We start from the raw sequence: 16,425 nt of genomic DNA, 5'->3' as shown, positions 1-16,425 counted from the left end.
CTATAACCAGATGGAAAATCCCCTCATATCAGGAAATAAGTATACAGAAGGCAATAATAGTGACTGTTTTCAATGGCTGTTCTCTTTCAAGTATTGAATCAAAGACTATCTGATCCCTCTGTGTTTCTCTGAAAGCTGTCCCTCACACTCTCTCCTCTTCATCAATTCTCCAGTTTAAAGGAACCTGTTGCTCATTGTAACTGAACTGATCTGAGTGAGGAAGTTGTTTTTGGTGCGAGATATTTCCCATCTGTACATAGTTATGAGGTAAAAGGGTTTGCTAGACACCTGTGTGGGTGAATCCAGGCCATGTTCAACGCATCTCTGCTTGTTCAGGATGATAAAAGAATTTGGGCAACGGAAAGTGAGCCGCGATATAAATCTGAATGCCTTTGCAGATGGTGATGTTGACTCTGGAAGCCTTACAGAGCGAGTCCTGGCTCCTGCAGTCAGTCCAGGAAACCGCTCTAGCACTAGGGCCATGTGGGACCTCTCCTTAAAAAAAAAAAAAAGTTGAGTGCTTTTTTTTTCACAGCCCATTGTAAGCAATCAGAGAAGCAAATAGAAGGCTTCGGTCGAGGCACACAGGCAGGCACTCCTCTCCAGAAGGCTGAGTGAGAGCAATGCTCAGTCAACTGACAGTCACAGCGCAGCTAGACAGCCAGGAAGACAGGGCATTCTCTCACAGCACTAACAGACACTAGCACCACCAGCGGGGCCTCTGGAGCCCACTCCCCCCCCCCCCCTCCCGGAGATGACTGCTTCCGGACACAGACTGATCCTCAGCCTCTCTAGCCAGCTGTAAGGAGCAGCGAATGGACAGAACCACTGGCATATCCTCCTGCTATCCTCTCCACACTCCCACCACATGCTGCTCCATACCCCTAGAAGAGGATTCATGCTGTGTTGACATAGGCTACAGGTGGTTGGTCGTTTTTGAGCGGCTGTTGATTGTTTTATCTGTGTGGTGGTGAGTTGAGGTGTGTTTAGTGTCATGATGATGCTGCCTCTTGTTGTGAAGAGCTTGGTGTGTGTGCTACTGGGCTTCGGATGGGCCCAGGCCCAGGACCAGGCTGTGGGGCAGGATGTCGCTGCCACCCCCTGGAGACAAATGATCCAGTGGGAGAACAACGGCCGGAGGTTCAGTCTCCTCAACAGTGGAGCTGAGTACGTCCCTGCTGGAGCACAGGACCAGGAGAGAAGTCACAGAGTGGTGGTGGCTGACTCCCGCCCCCGAACCCCCCGCAGACCACAAGGAGGGAACGTACGCAGGCAGGCCCCCTCCAGGGGAGGCTCGGAGACCGTGAGAGGACAGGCCAGACATCCATTTGGCTTCGGACAGGTGCCCAACAACTGGCGCCAGGGCTCAGTGGGGACAGGCTCCACCAACCCCCGCTTCAGGCCATCCACTGGGTCCTCTTCGTCGTCCTCATCATCCTTCTCATCTTCCTACAACGTCCCTGTCCAGCCTTACCCGCAATACCCCTTCCCTCAGCAGCCCTACGCCCTGCCCTATGATCCCAGTGTGGTGGAGGGAGCAGGTCGGGGCTACGCGGAGCCACCCTTCCAGAGGGCCACAGGTGGAGGCTATGGTGCTGGCGGTGGAGGATACGGTGCTGGTGGTGGAGGATATGTTGGTGTCGGTGGAGGATACACTGGAGTCGGGTATGGAACTGGCGCTGGTCTGGCACCTGTGGTTCCACGCTCCCCGCAGGACTATGGTGAGGATGGCTACCGTTACTACCAGTCCTATGGCTACGGGCCCAACCCTGCAGTACCTGCCATGCCTGTTGTGCCAGCACGGGCTGCCCAGCCACCCATCTCAGATGGCCTGGACCGCAGATACACACACAGCCTCTACAATGGAGGAGAGGATCCTGCTGCTGCCCCTGCCGACACAGTGCCAGTTGCCCTGGATAGGACAATGGGTGGCGCTCAGCCTCCAGTACGAAGCCCCCAGTACGAGCAGTTCCCCCCGTTCGGTAGGCCCCAGGTGCAGCCACAGCCTCCTTTCCTTCCGCCTGTGGTGCCAGGAAGAAACCCCAACACGGCCGTGGAGAACCCCAGCGTCAACGTCGGGAGTGTCTACCGGCCGGAACAGAGAGGTATGCGCAATGTACATGCACAAAGCCATTTAGTTGAACGTCTTATGTCCTATAACAAAGCCAGCTCTTTGTCCACTGTCCAACCAGATGTTTTAAATCATCAGAATGTACAGTATTTCGTTTTGAGAGTATGAAAGTTTATCTGTATGTGGTCCTAAAGAAACTAGAGAGATTCGTCATGTTTGATGTGAGCAGTACAAGACAGTCGTGCAAACCACGAATCAACCACCAGATCCTAATGGCAGCGCACATGTGAAGTGGATGATGCACTTGTGGGGTCACATCCAGGTTCTTCCTCAGTTGAAGGAGAGAAAACAAGAAGGGAATGTGGGCTCCTCTCCTCTGCTCCTCTGCTGCTTCGTGACAGCGGTGGACACTGTGAGCCCAGGGGGAGCAGAACCCTTACCACCTGTCTCCCCAGCTATGTGCCTCTGCAGCTGGAGAAGTACACTGTTTTCTAGAGGTCTTTCATTTCACATCTCTTAGGCCCAAAACACAGTACATGGAAATCCCTTTAAATAACTAGAATAGCATTGTTATTTACTGGCTCAAGTCTTTCAATTCCAATTTGCCAAACAAAAGCAGACTGTACTGAAGGACGGTTCATCTTTCCCAGTCACTCACAGGGGTTATTGAAACCAGGTGTTGAGAAAGGCCTGCCAATGTGGTGAGCGCACACACAGGGCTCACTGTGTCATAGCTTGGGGAGTAATAGTCTGCTGAAAATGGCTTGGCTCTTGGGGAGGTCTGGGTGCAGAACCTGGGAATAGAGGTGACCTCAGTGTTGGGGCTGGCTGGAGGAGGGTGACTGGGGCCTGGGTGAGCTGGATGGGAGAGAGGGAGGTGCTGCCTGTACCACTCCGAGAGAGGGAGGGAGGGAGGGAGGGAGGGAGGGAGGGAGGGAGGGAGGGAGGGAGGGAGGGAGGGAGGGAGGGAGGGAGGGAGGGAGGGAGGGAGTGAGAGAGAGAGAGAGAGAGGGAGAGTGGAAAGTCCCAGTAACACATGGGGTCCATTGCCTCAGGAAATCAAACAAATATTTAGTATGAGCTGGGGTGAAGAGGGAGGGAGCATCAATGAGCTGCTCTTAGATATGCAGCGGCCCAGCCAAAAGGCCCAGGACTTGTTTCGTAATTAAAAACATACCATTTCTCGAAAACCATGGGTAATTGATAGACTCTGTTCTGAGAGCCAATCACAGGGCTGGGTTAGGGAGCAGGGTGAGGGTAGGGGGTGGACACTGACTTTATTATTGGATGTGGAAAACATTTATTTAGAGTAACTGAAGCCCTGTGGCAAGTAACGCAATTGCCAACACGTGTGTGGGCGTTTTCTCTGTTCTAGCTGCTAGGAGCCTCCATGGCCTGAGGGGGTGGGACATCTGATGGGATCGTCTCCCCTGGTTGGGAGCATGGAAGACTGACTTACACATATCTCTATTCCTCTGCCTGGCCAGGCTGTGCATCAGGCTCTTTAATGTGCCTTGTGCTTCAGTTCCATAACTCAGTCTCACGCATTAAGACACTGGAATGTGGAAGCATTCTTCTCTGTCCAAGACACAGCCAACATGTGTGCAGATGCCTCAGCTTTCTCACACGCCATTTAATTCATGTGATAGAAGTTCTTCCAGTGGGCTGACAGTCAATCGAAGCAAAGGGAGGCTGCAAGGGATTCCAATTTAACTGACATACCTTCAAATGTGGAGACCGGTTCGCTTTGTTCCCACTCAAATGAATACAATAACTCAAATCAAAGAGAGATTAGATACAGAAGTATTGAGGGTCACATTTTATTTGGATAGTCTGGCTAGTCCATCTGTAGATGCTCTACGGATGGTCATAATATCTGTTGATAAGTAATCTGTTGATAAGCAACATTAGGGTAAGGGTTAAGTTTAGGATTAGGGTTAGGGTAAGGGTTAAGATTAGGATTAAGGTTAGGGTTAAATTTAGGATTAGGGTTAGGGTAAGGGTTAAGTTTAGGATTAGGGTTAGGATTAGGGTAAGGGTTAAGTTTAGGATTAGGATTAGGGTTAGGGTAAGGGTTAAATTTCGGATTAGGGTTAGGGTTAGTAGATAGTTATTTGAAATGTTAGTGATAGTCTGTAGAGCATCTACATATGGACTATCCAAATAAATCCACTGGGCACAGACATCAGTTCAATGTCTAGTTTTGATTTATATTTGGTTGAGTTGTTAACTAATGTGAAACAACTTTGATTCAACTAGTTTACTGTGTTACTGTATTGAATTATCAATAGAGATAAGTAAAGTAGTAACTTGTCTTGTTTATTGCCAAATGGCCTTAATGGAAACAAGAATAAATGAGGTGATGGAAAGAACCTGTGTTGGTGTGTTGCAATAGGCTCGGACGTGTCTTGTTCACGGAGAGCTGTGACGGCAACCGTCACAGACTATTATATAGTGCAATATTTGTATTGCACTCTATTCTCTCACCACTCTTAAGCTCTCACATATTCTCACATGCACCCACTTTAATGAAAGAGCTGTTCTCAAAAAGAAATGACATGCCATTGACTTAGTAAAAGGGATGTGTTTGCATGTTGTGTATTGTACACTTTCAGGCAAAGACATAATTACAGAAATGGCAAAAAAACATATTTTCTCTAGTGCCCCATTTAGAATATGATACAGTATGTAGCCTTGTCAAATGCTTTCGAGGGCTGATCAGCTTTTGGTTCAGACACACTTTATCCCTCTGAAAAAATACCCAATTTCCAGTTTCCGGAGATTAGGGGGCCAGAGAACAAAGGCCTTGCCGAAAGAAGAGGGAGAAGAGTCCGCTGCTGGATGGAAAAACTGTATTTCACACAGGCCTTACAGTGTTTACATGGTCTGCCCCAGGAAGCTTCCCGTGGCCTGTAAGTCTGCTTCAGAGAGAGATGACAAATAGGATGTGTACACAGTGCTGGGAAAGACAGAAACCTCACTTGAACCTGTGTCTAAACTGGGGAAGGCTCACCTGGACGGTAAACAGGCAGAGGAGATAGGACGCTTTCTCTGTAGAATTCCTATAAACAAACTGTATCCAAGGCCTGCTGTAAACAACAGTAACGACAGAGTGGGAATAGGAAAGCACAACGCTAAATATCATATCCCCATATGCCTTCAGTTGTTTTACTGTTTTGTCAATTATACTGGAACCAAAATGAAGCAGATGGTAGTTTTGTTTTATGGTACCAGAGGTCAAAACTTGGGATTGACTTTATGTTGCTCCAACTGGTTCACATTTAAGTGGATGTCTGGCCTTTGAGGTTGAGGTAAAGGGGGAAGGAAGGGGGTGGTGATAAGGTATCCCAGTGACCCTTTCTGGCATGCCCTTTACTGGAAATGGGACACACATTGGCTCTGACAACTCAGGCCTGCTTTTTTATTTAGTCTTCTGTTTCTCTGACAGAGTCCATCACTGGACCAGTTTAGGAACAGCAGGGTGTGAGATCATTGTTGTTTTACCTTAGCATGCCTCTCTCTCTCTCTCTCTCTCTCTCTCTCTCTCTCTCTCTCTCTCTCTCTCTCTCTCTCTCTCTCTCTCTCTCTCTCTCTCTCTCTCTCTCTCTCTCTCTCTCTCTCTCTCTCTCTCTCTGTCTCTCTCTCTCTCACATTTTCTTGCATACATGTGAAAGATCCTTCTATTTTTGATTACTAGGAGCCTACAACAAATATGAAATATAAACTTTGGATACTGTAGCAGAACATAATTGTAAGTCTAGTATTCTGGTGAAGTCGATTTTCTAATTCTTAGCATTATCCCCTCCAGATATGAATAGTCTGAATGTATTTTTCATGGCAAAGGGTAACATGGAATGACAGGTTCATATTAGGATTAGCGTCATGAAACATCACATCATATTAGGAAAGCCCCAGCGTCTTAGCATCATTTCTCCCTGTGTGTACCAACCATGTTTTCACTTTCACATGCAGGTTCTAGGGAATAATTTTTTAAAGAATGAATGACTCATTCATGTAGACTCATTTTTATTTTTATTGGCATGATTAGCTTTTTTCTGTACACTAAGATCAGAATCTATAGTGACCTATAGGGAGGGATACTAATTCTGCTAAGATTATCATCTGAAATGTACTGTAATTAGTGATTCCTGACTACTGACCACAAGACCCTTATTTCCACCTATCTGAATGTGCTGCCATATGTAACTTGTGGTCGTAAGTCTACACTAAATCTTAGGTCCCTCTTTAAATGACGTTCAGCTTCTAAAGGCTTCATAAGCGCTAAATAAAATGATCACCAACGTCAACTGTGACATAACCCACTATGTCGAATGTGTGACACACCACCTGGATTCAGTCTTATGGAGCAACATTTGAAATCTTGTTTTTTTACATCATATAAAAGTGGAGACTATAAAAAGAAAAGATTAAGATGGGCAAAAGAACAAAGACACTGGACAGAGGAAGGGCAGCATCCCAGAGTTGCCTCTTCACTGTTGACGTTGAGACTGGTGTTTTGCGGATACTATTTATGGAGGCTACCAGTTGAGGACTTATGAGGCATCTGTTTCTCAAACTAGACACTCTAATGTACTTGTCCTCTTGCTCATGTGTGCACTGGGGCCTCCCACTTCTCTTTCTATTCTGGTTAGGGCCAGTTTGCATTATTCTGTGAAGGGAGTAGTACACAGCGTTGTCTGAGATCTTCAGTTTCTTGGCAATTTCTTTAATGGAATAGCATTCATTTCTCAGAACAAGACTGACGAGTTTCAGAAGAAAGTGCTTTGTTTCTGGACATTTTGAGCCTGCAATCGAACCCACAAATGCTGATGATCCAGATATTCAACTAGTCTAAAGAAGGCCAGTTTTATTGTTTCTTTAATCAGAACAACAGTTTTCAGCTGTGTTAACATAATTGCAAAAGGGTTTTCTAATGATCAATTAGCCTTTTAAAATGATGAACTTGGATTAGCTAACACAACGTGCCACTGGAACACAGGAGTGACGGTTGCTGATAATGGGCCTCTGCACGCCTATGTAGATATTCCATTAAAAATCTGCCGTTTTCAGCTACAATAGTCATTTACAACATTAACAATGTCTACACTGTACTTCTGATCAATTTGATGTTATTTTAATGGACCAAAAATTTGCTTTTCTTTCAAAATAAAGGATATTTCTAAGTGACCCCAAACTTTTGAACGGTGGTGTATATTTACAAAAAAAATGTGTGGGGGAATGGAAATGATGCAGACAATTACATTGATGGAAGCCACAATCTATCTGCAATGTTAAACTGATTTAACCTCTAAAATCATAGTTGCACACGCCATGTAGCCTAGCCCATAGGCCTATACAGTGAGGAGAACAAGTATTTGATACACTGATGATTTTGCAGGTTTTCCCACTTACAAAGCATGTAGAGGTCTGTAATTTTTTATCATAGGTACACTTCAACTGTGAGAGACGGAATCTAAAACAAAAATTCAGAAAATCACATTGTATGATTTTTAAGTTATTCATTTGCATTTTATTGCATGACATAAGTATTTGATCACCTACCAACCAGTAAGAATTCCGGCTCTCACAGACCTGTTAGTTTTTCTTTAAGAAGCCCTCCTGTTCTCCACTCATTACCTGTATTAACTGCACCTGTTTGAACTCGTTACCTGTATAAAAGACACCTGTCCACACACTCAATCAAACAGACTCCAACCTCTCCACAATGGCCAAGACCAGAGAGCTGTGTAAGGACACCAGGGCTAAAATTGTAGACCTGCACAAGGCTGGGATGGGCTACAGGACAATAGGCAAGCAGCTTGGTGAGAAGTCAACAACTGTTGGCGCAATTATTAGAAAATGGAAGAAGTTCAAGATGACGGTCAATCACCCTCGGTCTGGGGCTCCATACAAGATCTCACCTCATGGGGCATCAATGATCATGAGGAAGGTGAGGGATCAGCCCAGAACTACACGGCAGGACCTGGTCAATGACCTGAAGAGAGCTGGGACCACAGTCTCAAAGAAAACCATTAGTAACACACTACGCCGTCATGGATTAGAATCCTGCAGTGCACGCAAGGTCCCCCTGCTCAAGCCAGCGCATGTCCAGGCACGTCTGAAGTTTGCCGATGACCATCTGGATGATCCAGAGGAGGAATGGGAGAAGGCTATGTGGTCTGATGAGACAAAAATAGAGCTTTTTGGTCTAAACTCCACTCGCCGTGTTTGGAGGAAGAAGAAGGATGAGTACAACCCCAAGAACACCATCCCAACCGTGAAGCATGGAGGTTGAAACATCATTCTTTGGGGATGCTTTTCTGCAAAGGGGACAGGACGACTGCACCGTATTGAGGGGAGGATGGATGGGGCCATGTATCGCGAGATATTGGCCAACAACCTCCTTCCCTCAGTAAGAGCATTGAAGATGGTTCATGGCTGGGTCTTCCAGATTGACAACGACCCAAAACACACAGCCAGGGCAACTAAGGAGTGGCTCCGTAAGAAGCATCTCAAGGTCCTGGAGTGGCCTAGCCAGTCTCCAGACCTGAACCCAATAGAATATCTTTGGAGGGAGCTGAAAGTCCGTATTGCCCAGCGACAGCCCCGAAACCTGAAGGATCTGGAGAAGGTCTGTATGGAGGAGTGGACCAAAATCCCTGCTGCAGTGTGTGCAAACCTGGTTGGCAGTGTATCAAATACTGGTTCTCCCCACTGTATGTTTTGTATCATAAGGTTTGAATCACAACTAAAGTGACCAAATAACTTCTTAGAATTAAGCACATTCATTTGTTTTATAACCGGCGTATAGCCTAGCTGGCATATATAGGCAGCGTGTGAGTTTCAAGTTTGGGGAAGATAATTTTCACCATAAAAATGCACCTTTATAATAAAATGACGGGCATAATCATATTTGCGGTCACTTTTGAGAATGGTGTTTTTCCCTCTAATTGATAACATTTTGGACCTGTTGTCATGTTCTGACCATAGAAAGCCTTTATTTTCTATGGTAGAGTAGGTCAGGGCGTGACTAGGGGGGTTAGTCTAGATTATATTTTCTATGTGGGGTTCTAGGTGGTTTTTTCTATGTTGGGGTTTTGGTATGATTCCCAATTAGAGGCAGCTGGCTCTCGTTGTCTCTTATTGGGGATCATACTTAAGTAGCATTTTTTCCACCTGTGGGTAATGGGATATTGTTTATGTTAAGTTGCCTGTTAGCACTGCATTGTCGTCATGGTTCGTTTATTCTTTATTGTTTTGGTTTTTCTAAGTTTCACTTTCTTTAATAAATAATGTGGAACTCTACATACGCTGCGCCTTGGTCCGACCATTATTACGAACATTGTGACACCTATTGCCTACTGCCATGTTACATTGCTGCGCTTATAATGTGAAAAAATATTCTAATAGTTTATCAACATTTTAAGCTACAGTAAACCACAGTTGCATCAGCCTCATTTTTTTTAATGATGCGAGTGGTTGTATTAATATGGGATGTATCGCATCCCACAACTGTCCCAGACGATGTTTGACATTTTGATTTCTCGCACAAAAGGACAAGTTGACCAATAGAATAGATCAACTTTTATACTATGGGGATAGAATATTGACATGGGCTAGTGCTTTGCTGTTCGTTAGGCCTACTCATCTTGTTGGCTGACGAATAGTAAATGTGGACAGTTATTCCAATATTTTCAAAATTTGCCTCAGAATTCAATAAGAAGGACGCGCAGTTGCGTCCCCAATGTGTCTGTCTTCACTTGTAGCCTACAGGTGCTGAGATGCCTGGGGGAAGAAACAGATCACGTGATGGGCATTGGTTAATAAGAATTGAGATATCTGAGACAGCCATGGAAGTGAGAGGTGCTTCAGAGCACGCAGCCGGGTGATGGGAATTATAATTGTTATATTCAGCCCAAGGGCACAATGGCTGAAAAAGGCATGGGTCTTTTTAGGGGGAAATTAAAAGTCTAAACATATAGGCCTCCTGAGTGTGCGCAGCGGTCTAAGGCACTGCATCGCTACAGGTGTCACTACAGAACCAGGTTCGATCCCAGGCTGTATCACAACCGGCCGTGATGGGAGTCCCATAGGGCGGTGCACAATTGGCCCAGTGTCGTCCGGGTTAGGGGAGAATTTGGCCGCGGGGGGCTTTACTTGGCTCATTGTGCTCTAGCGACTCCTTGTGTGGGTCGTGCGCTTGCAGGCTGACCTCGTCGTCAATTGAGCAGTGTTCTCTCCGACACATTGGTGTGGGTGGGTGTTAGAATGTGTGGTTTGGCAGGTCATGTTTCAGAGGACGCATGACTCGACCTTCGCCTCCCGAGCCCGTTGGGGAGTTGCGGTGATGAGACAAGATTGAAATTGGTGGAAAAAATGGGGTACAATACAAAAAAAATTCAAACATGTAGCCCAATGTTTGTATCACAACTAAAGTTACGTAATTAACACTAAATTAAGCATATAGGAGGACTAATTTATTTGTTAACCACTCAACACAGAATGGCCGCATGTATGTACTCCCTCAGAAATCATTTGGAGAAAATATCCTTTCTATTTTATGTTCAACTGTATTCTTCATACTATTCTTCATACTATAAAATAATGCAATGGAATACTAAGCAAATCTTGTCTGGCAAATTTATTTATTTATTTTTTCTATTTCACCTTTATTTAACCAGGTAGGCCAATTGAGAACAAGTTCTCATTTACAACTGCGACTTGGCCAAGATAAAGCAAAGCAGAGCAACAAAAACAACAACACAGAGTTACACATAAACAAATGTACAGCCAATAACACAATAGAAAATAAAAATATACAAATCTATATACATTGTGTGCAAATGTAGTAGAGTAGGGAGGTAGGCAACAAATAGGTCATAGAGGCAAAATAATTACAATTTAGCATTAATACTGGAGTGATAGATGTGCAGATGATGTGCAAGTAGAGATACTGGGGTGCAAAAGAGCAAGAGGGTAAGTAATAATATGGGGATGAGGTAGTTGGGTGTGCTATTTACAGATTGGCTGTGTACAGGTACAGTGAACGGTAAGCTGCTCTGACAGCTGATGCTTAAAGTTAGAGAGGGAGATATAAGACTCCAGCTTCAGAGATTTTTGCAATTCGTTCCTGTCATTGGCAGCGTAGAACTGGAAGGAAAGGAAAAGGAAGTGTTGGCTTTGGGGATGACCAGTGCAATATACCTGCTGGAGCGCGTGCTACGGGTGGGTGTTGCTATGGTGACCAGTGAGCTGAGATAAGGTGGGGCTTTACCTAACAAAGACTAATAGATGACCTGGAGCCAGTGGGTTTGGCGACGGATATGTAGTGAGGAACTAGTGTAGCCCACAGCCATATGGCATAGCCAGATCAGGGCCTAACATAAGGAGAGCTCAGAATATGCAATTCTGTTTTTCTGAAATAGACAACATTTTCTTCATATCATGTTTCCTTAGACTTGTCTAAAATAAATAACGGATTTATTGTGATGGTGTAGACTATTCTTATATGGATTTATTGACTTTTTAAAATGTAGATGTTTTAAAGGTCTGCGTCAGTGGCTTGTATGCTATGTGTGGAAGCCAGGAGATGCTAATATGTTCATGTTAATTAACTCTAAATGGGAAGGAAGAAAACTATATTCACCTCATAATATTACTATCATGACGTGACTATGAGACGTGGCTGTATCTAGGGGGATTTTTATTTTGCTGAGCCTGCTAGCTAGCTACATTTCGGCTAGCTAGCAAATCGTGTGAAGTCACCAATATTATTTTAAATAACAATTGAGGTAGCTAGTATGTAATCTAACTCAACACTTAACGACTACAATATCATTTAAATTACAATAAATAAAGGTTAACTTACTTGTTTTTCACTGTCCAGCGGCAGCACAAGTGGGCATTTGAACTCATCACATGATCAGCGTCTCATCAGCAACACTAAAAAAGTACTTCCGTGTCACGGAATTTCTGATTTTTTTAAATAAATGTGCCCAACGTAATAGTAGAAAAGTGTCAATAACCATTAATGATATATGAACAATAATTGTCTAAACATTAACAATGACTCACATTTAAGTGACATTTGCATAAAATTTGGGTTTTAAAATATGTTCCAAGGTCAATGCGAATCACTGTATATGGAATACGTACAGTATGGGCTTAGTATTGTTGGGAATACTCAGTAGGGTCTCTAGAATGTATAGATGGTGTAATTTCATGGGGCTCTGAATAATATGGTGTTGCTGGCCTTTTACTCAACCAATTCCATTGGCGCCCAAATCACATTACATGTGCGCTTACTTCACTACAGAAAACCCACAAACCAAACAACAGTGCAGGGCATGCTCATTGAAATAAAGGTGAACAACACCCAAAAATCTTAGTTTCTTAGATTTTTTTCCAGACCTCAAAAATCATCCCCTAATGTGGTTTAAGCATTGTTGTGAACACAGAAAATCCTATTTGGTTGTTTTTCTATTACAAAAGTGTGAAAAAGGCCGTGCCAACGTGTTCTGCTGTGCATGATTGCAAATTAGAGTGTGTTTCATTCTGCAGCACAGCATTTTGGAGGAAGTTGAGTTCTGGTCCAATATTGACTCTGCACCCAAGACGGAAAGGCGTTGGGCCATCCTAGAAATGTTTTAGTGAATTAATATAGAACATTTAGCAGACGCTTTAATCCAAAGCGATTTACAGTCATGCGTGAATAAATGTTTACGTATGGGTGGTCCTGGGAATCAAACCCAATAGCCTGCCATTGCGATGCTCTACTAAGGTGCATGAAAGGGTTATAAATGCTTTGTGAAGCCTCAATTGAATATGATTTATAAGGCCTTTATTAAGCTGTGCTTAAACCACCCTTTATAAAGCGCAGGTTTATGTTATATTTGACATAGTAGGTTGTGTCACATTTGACATTGGTGGTTATGTCACACAGTTATGCCACATTTATGAACCCTTTATAAAGCATGACATACGGTTATAGATGATTTGTAACAAATATTTGCAGTGTTTATGAAGGATTTATAAGCTGCATGTCATTTAAGGCAGGACCTTGTACTGCATCTGTATCAAAGTCCTTACAATAACGTGATGCAGGGGAATGAAATATAGCTGATGAACAAGGTGTAAAGCTGTGCTGTTTTATTTGAGGAATGACCTCACTGGTCGGTGCACCACATCAACACTCTATATTCTGTCAAGGGATGATGCAGACCTGTTAAAGTTGACATTGGCATCAAGGTGCTAGTACTAACATGATTGAATCAATTGCTGTTGAAGGATACTATGTGTTGAGCCAAGTGTCTTGTTCTAGGTTTGCCAGACCTGGTTCCTGATCCCAACTATGTGCAGGCCTCCACGTATATCCAGAGGGCTCACATGTACTCTCTCCGCTGTGCTGCCGAGGAGAAATGCTTGGCAAGGTAAGAGACCATTTGAAACCTTTTAAGTGTTTTAATAAGTGTCTGTGTTTGCTTTGGAAGAGGAGAACACACATCATGTTGTTCGTCGTCACTCTGCACACTTTAATGGCATGAAAGATTATCACCGGTTTTTGCAAGCCAGTATGCACATGCTGATGAACAATCAGTCTCCTCCAGTTAGAACAGATTGAAAGATTCAATGTGCCTATCTGTGAATATTCTCATTTAATGTCTCAGCACCGGACAGTTTTATCTACCTACTTAGTAAAGTTACTCCTTATCTAATTTCCAGTACATAGAGTTTGGAACCCAGTTCACAGTGCAACATCAATAACCTCAAATCTGGTGCCTGTCACTAAGGCTGCAATTACACAATTCAGATATGTTGCCTCTAATTGGTCTTTTGACCAATCAGATCATATCTTTTGCCGATAATTGGGCAAAAGATCAGATTTGAGCTGCCTGTGTAAACACAGCCTAAAGCGTGTCTATCTAACCTTGGCCCCAGGGTTAGATGGGTACGCTACAATTGCCCAGGCTGCAGAGCATTTAAATGATGGCGATGAACTTTGTTGTCCCACATGCTCTTCTGTTTGCACTCCTTCCCATCTCAAGCACAGCCATTCCTCAAAGCCCTCTCATATCCTGTCTGTGTTATCAGCAGTCATGGACAGATGGCCTTGTATAATGTGTTATACACACCAATGTCAACAACAGCCATAAGATGAATTGCAAAGATTTTTACTGATACTTTGGAATGCAGGTTATTATTAAAACAATTCTAAAATGTGTTCATACTGGACGTCTCTACACAGTGTATACCTGTCCACTACAAAGGTGTCCTTGCTACAAGACTGAAAAGGTGTGCAGTAGGCTATGGAGATTAATCACAGTAATCTGTAATGTGAATTATTTATTTATCATATTCCTTCCCTGTAGCTTTTCCAGGCCCGCTCAATTCTGTCTAGTTGCAGGAACACATTGTGAGCCTGAGGTATCAGAAACTCACCGGGACAACCCTTGGGAGACTAGTTCTCTGTAGCCATCTGTACTTTCCTTCACTCATTGCTATTCCATACTTTGTGTTTGTCTCCCCACAGCACTGCCTACAGCAGTGAGACTACAGACTATGACATCAGAGTCCTGCTTCGCTTCCCACAGAGGGTTAAGAACCAGGGGACGGCTGACTTCATGCCCAACCGACCCCGACACACCTGGGAGTGGCACAGCTGCCATCAGTGAGTAACCAAACCCATATATGCTATTGGTTTATGTAACTCAAATCAAATCAAATTGTATTTCTCACATGCGCCAAAAACAACAGGTGTAGACCTTACAGGGAAATGCTTACTTACAAGCCCTTACCCGACAATGCAGTTTTAAGAAAAAATCTAAAATAAAATAAAAGTAATAAATAATTGGAGAGCAGCAGTAAAATAACAATAGAGAGGCTATATAAAGGGGGTATCGGTACAGAGTCAGTGTGCGAGGGCACCGGTTAGTCGAGGTAATTGAGGTAATATATGTTAGACATTTGACTAGATGTTCAGGAGTTTTATGGCTTGGGGGTAGAAGCTGTTTAGAAGCATCTTGGACCTAGACTTGGCACTCTGGTACCACTTGCCGTGTGGTAGCAGAGAGAACAGTCTATAACTAGGGTGTCTGGAGTCTTTGACAATTTTTAGGGCCTTCCTCTGACACCGTCTGGTATAGAGGTCCTGGATGGCAGGAAGCTTGTCCCCAGTGAGGTACTGGGCCGTACGCACTACACTCTGTAGTGCCTTGTGGTCGGAGGCTGAGCCGTTGCCATACGAGGCAGTATTGCAACCCGTCAGGATGCTCTCGATGGTGCAGCTATTGAACCTTATGAGGATCTGAGGACCCATGCCAAATCTTTTCAGTCTCCTAAGGAGGAATATATTTTGTCATGCCCTCTTTATGACTGTCTTGGTGTGCTTGGACCCTGATAGTTTGTTGGTGATGTGGACGTCAAGGAACTTAAAGCTCTCAACCTGCTCCACTGCAGCCCCATCGATGAGAATGGGGTGTGCTTGGACATCCTTTTCCTGTAGTCCACAATCATCTCCTTTGTCTTGATCACGTTGAGGGAGAGGTTGATGTCCTTGCACCACACAGTCCTTAGCTTAGTGAAGAACTTTGAGGGCACTATGGTGTTGAACGCTGAGCTGTAGTCAATGAATAGTATTCTCACATAGGTGTTCCTTTTGTCCAGGTGTGAATGGGCAGTGTGGATCAGTTAGGGCGGTATGCAAATTGGAGTGGGTCTAGGGTTTCTGGGATAATGGTGTTAATGTGAGCCATGACCAGCACTTCATGGCTACAGACATGTGTACTACGCGTCAGTAGTCATTTAGGCAGGTTACCTTAGTGTTCTTGGGCACAGGGACTATGGTGGTCCACTTGATACATGTTGGTATTACAGACTCAGACAGGGAGAAGTTGAAAATGTCAGTGAAGACACTTGCCAGTTGGTCTGCGCATGCTCAGAGTACACGTCCTGGTAATCCGTCTGGCCCTGTAGCCTTGTGAATGTTAACCTGTTTAAAGGTCTTACTCACATCGGCTGCGGAGAGCGTGATCACACAGTCATCCGGAACAGCTGATTCTCTCATGCATGTTTCAGTTACTTGCCTCGAAGCGAGCATAGAAGTTATTTAGCTGTGCTTCCCTTTGTAGTCTGTAATAGTTTGCAGGCCGTGCCACATCCGACGAGCGTCGGAGCCGGTGTAGTACGATTCAATCTTCGTCCTGTATTGACGCTTTGCCTGTTTGATGGTTCGTTGGAGGGCATTTTGGGATTTCTTATAAGCTTCCGGGTTAGAGTCCTGCTCCTTGAAACCGGCAGCTCTACCCTTTAGCTCAGTGCGATTGTTTCCTGTAATCCATGGCTTCTGGTTGGGGTAC

General features: G+C 44.3%; 1 protein-coding gene across 1 annotated transcript in view; it reads left to right on the top strand.

Moving 5' to 3' along the window:
* The first annotated feature begins 549 nt into the window (after positions 1–549).
* The window catches only part of LOC112235732 (lysyl oxidase homolog 1-like), a 36,687-nt gene continuing 20,811 nt past the window's right edge, over positions 550–16,425 (top strand). The window contains exons 1-3 of the mRNA XM_024404240.2: positions 550–2,105; positions 13,392–13,500; positions 14,601–14,738. Of these exons, the coding sequence (XP_024260008.1) occupies positions 995–2,105; positions 13,392–13,500; positions 14,601–14,738 (1,358 nt within the window). The 5' untranslated portion in view covers positions 550–994. The remainder of the gene's footprint in view (positions 2,106–13,391; positions 13,501–14,600; positions 14,739–16,425) is intronic.

This window comes from Oncorhynchus tshawytscha, linkage group LG04 (genome assembly GCF_018296145.1).
Source record: "Oncorhynchus tshawytscha isolate Ot180627B linkage group LG04, Otsh_v2.0, whole genome shotgun sequence".
In the NCBI taxonomy this organism is placed as follows: Eukaryota; Metazoa; Chordata; class Actinopteri; order Salmoniformes; family Salmonidae; genus Oncorhynchus; species Oncorhynchus tshawytscha.
The sequence above is the reverse complement of the archived record's forward strand: the minus strand, read 5'-3'. Positions and strand labels throughout refer to the sequence as shown.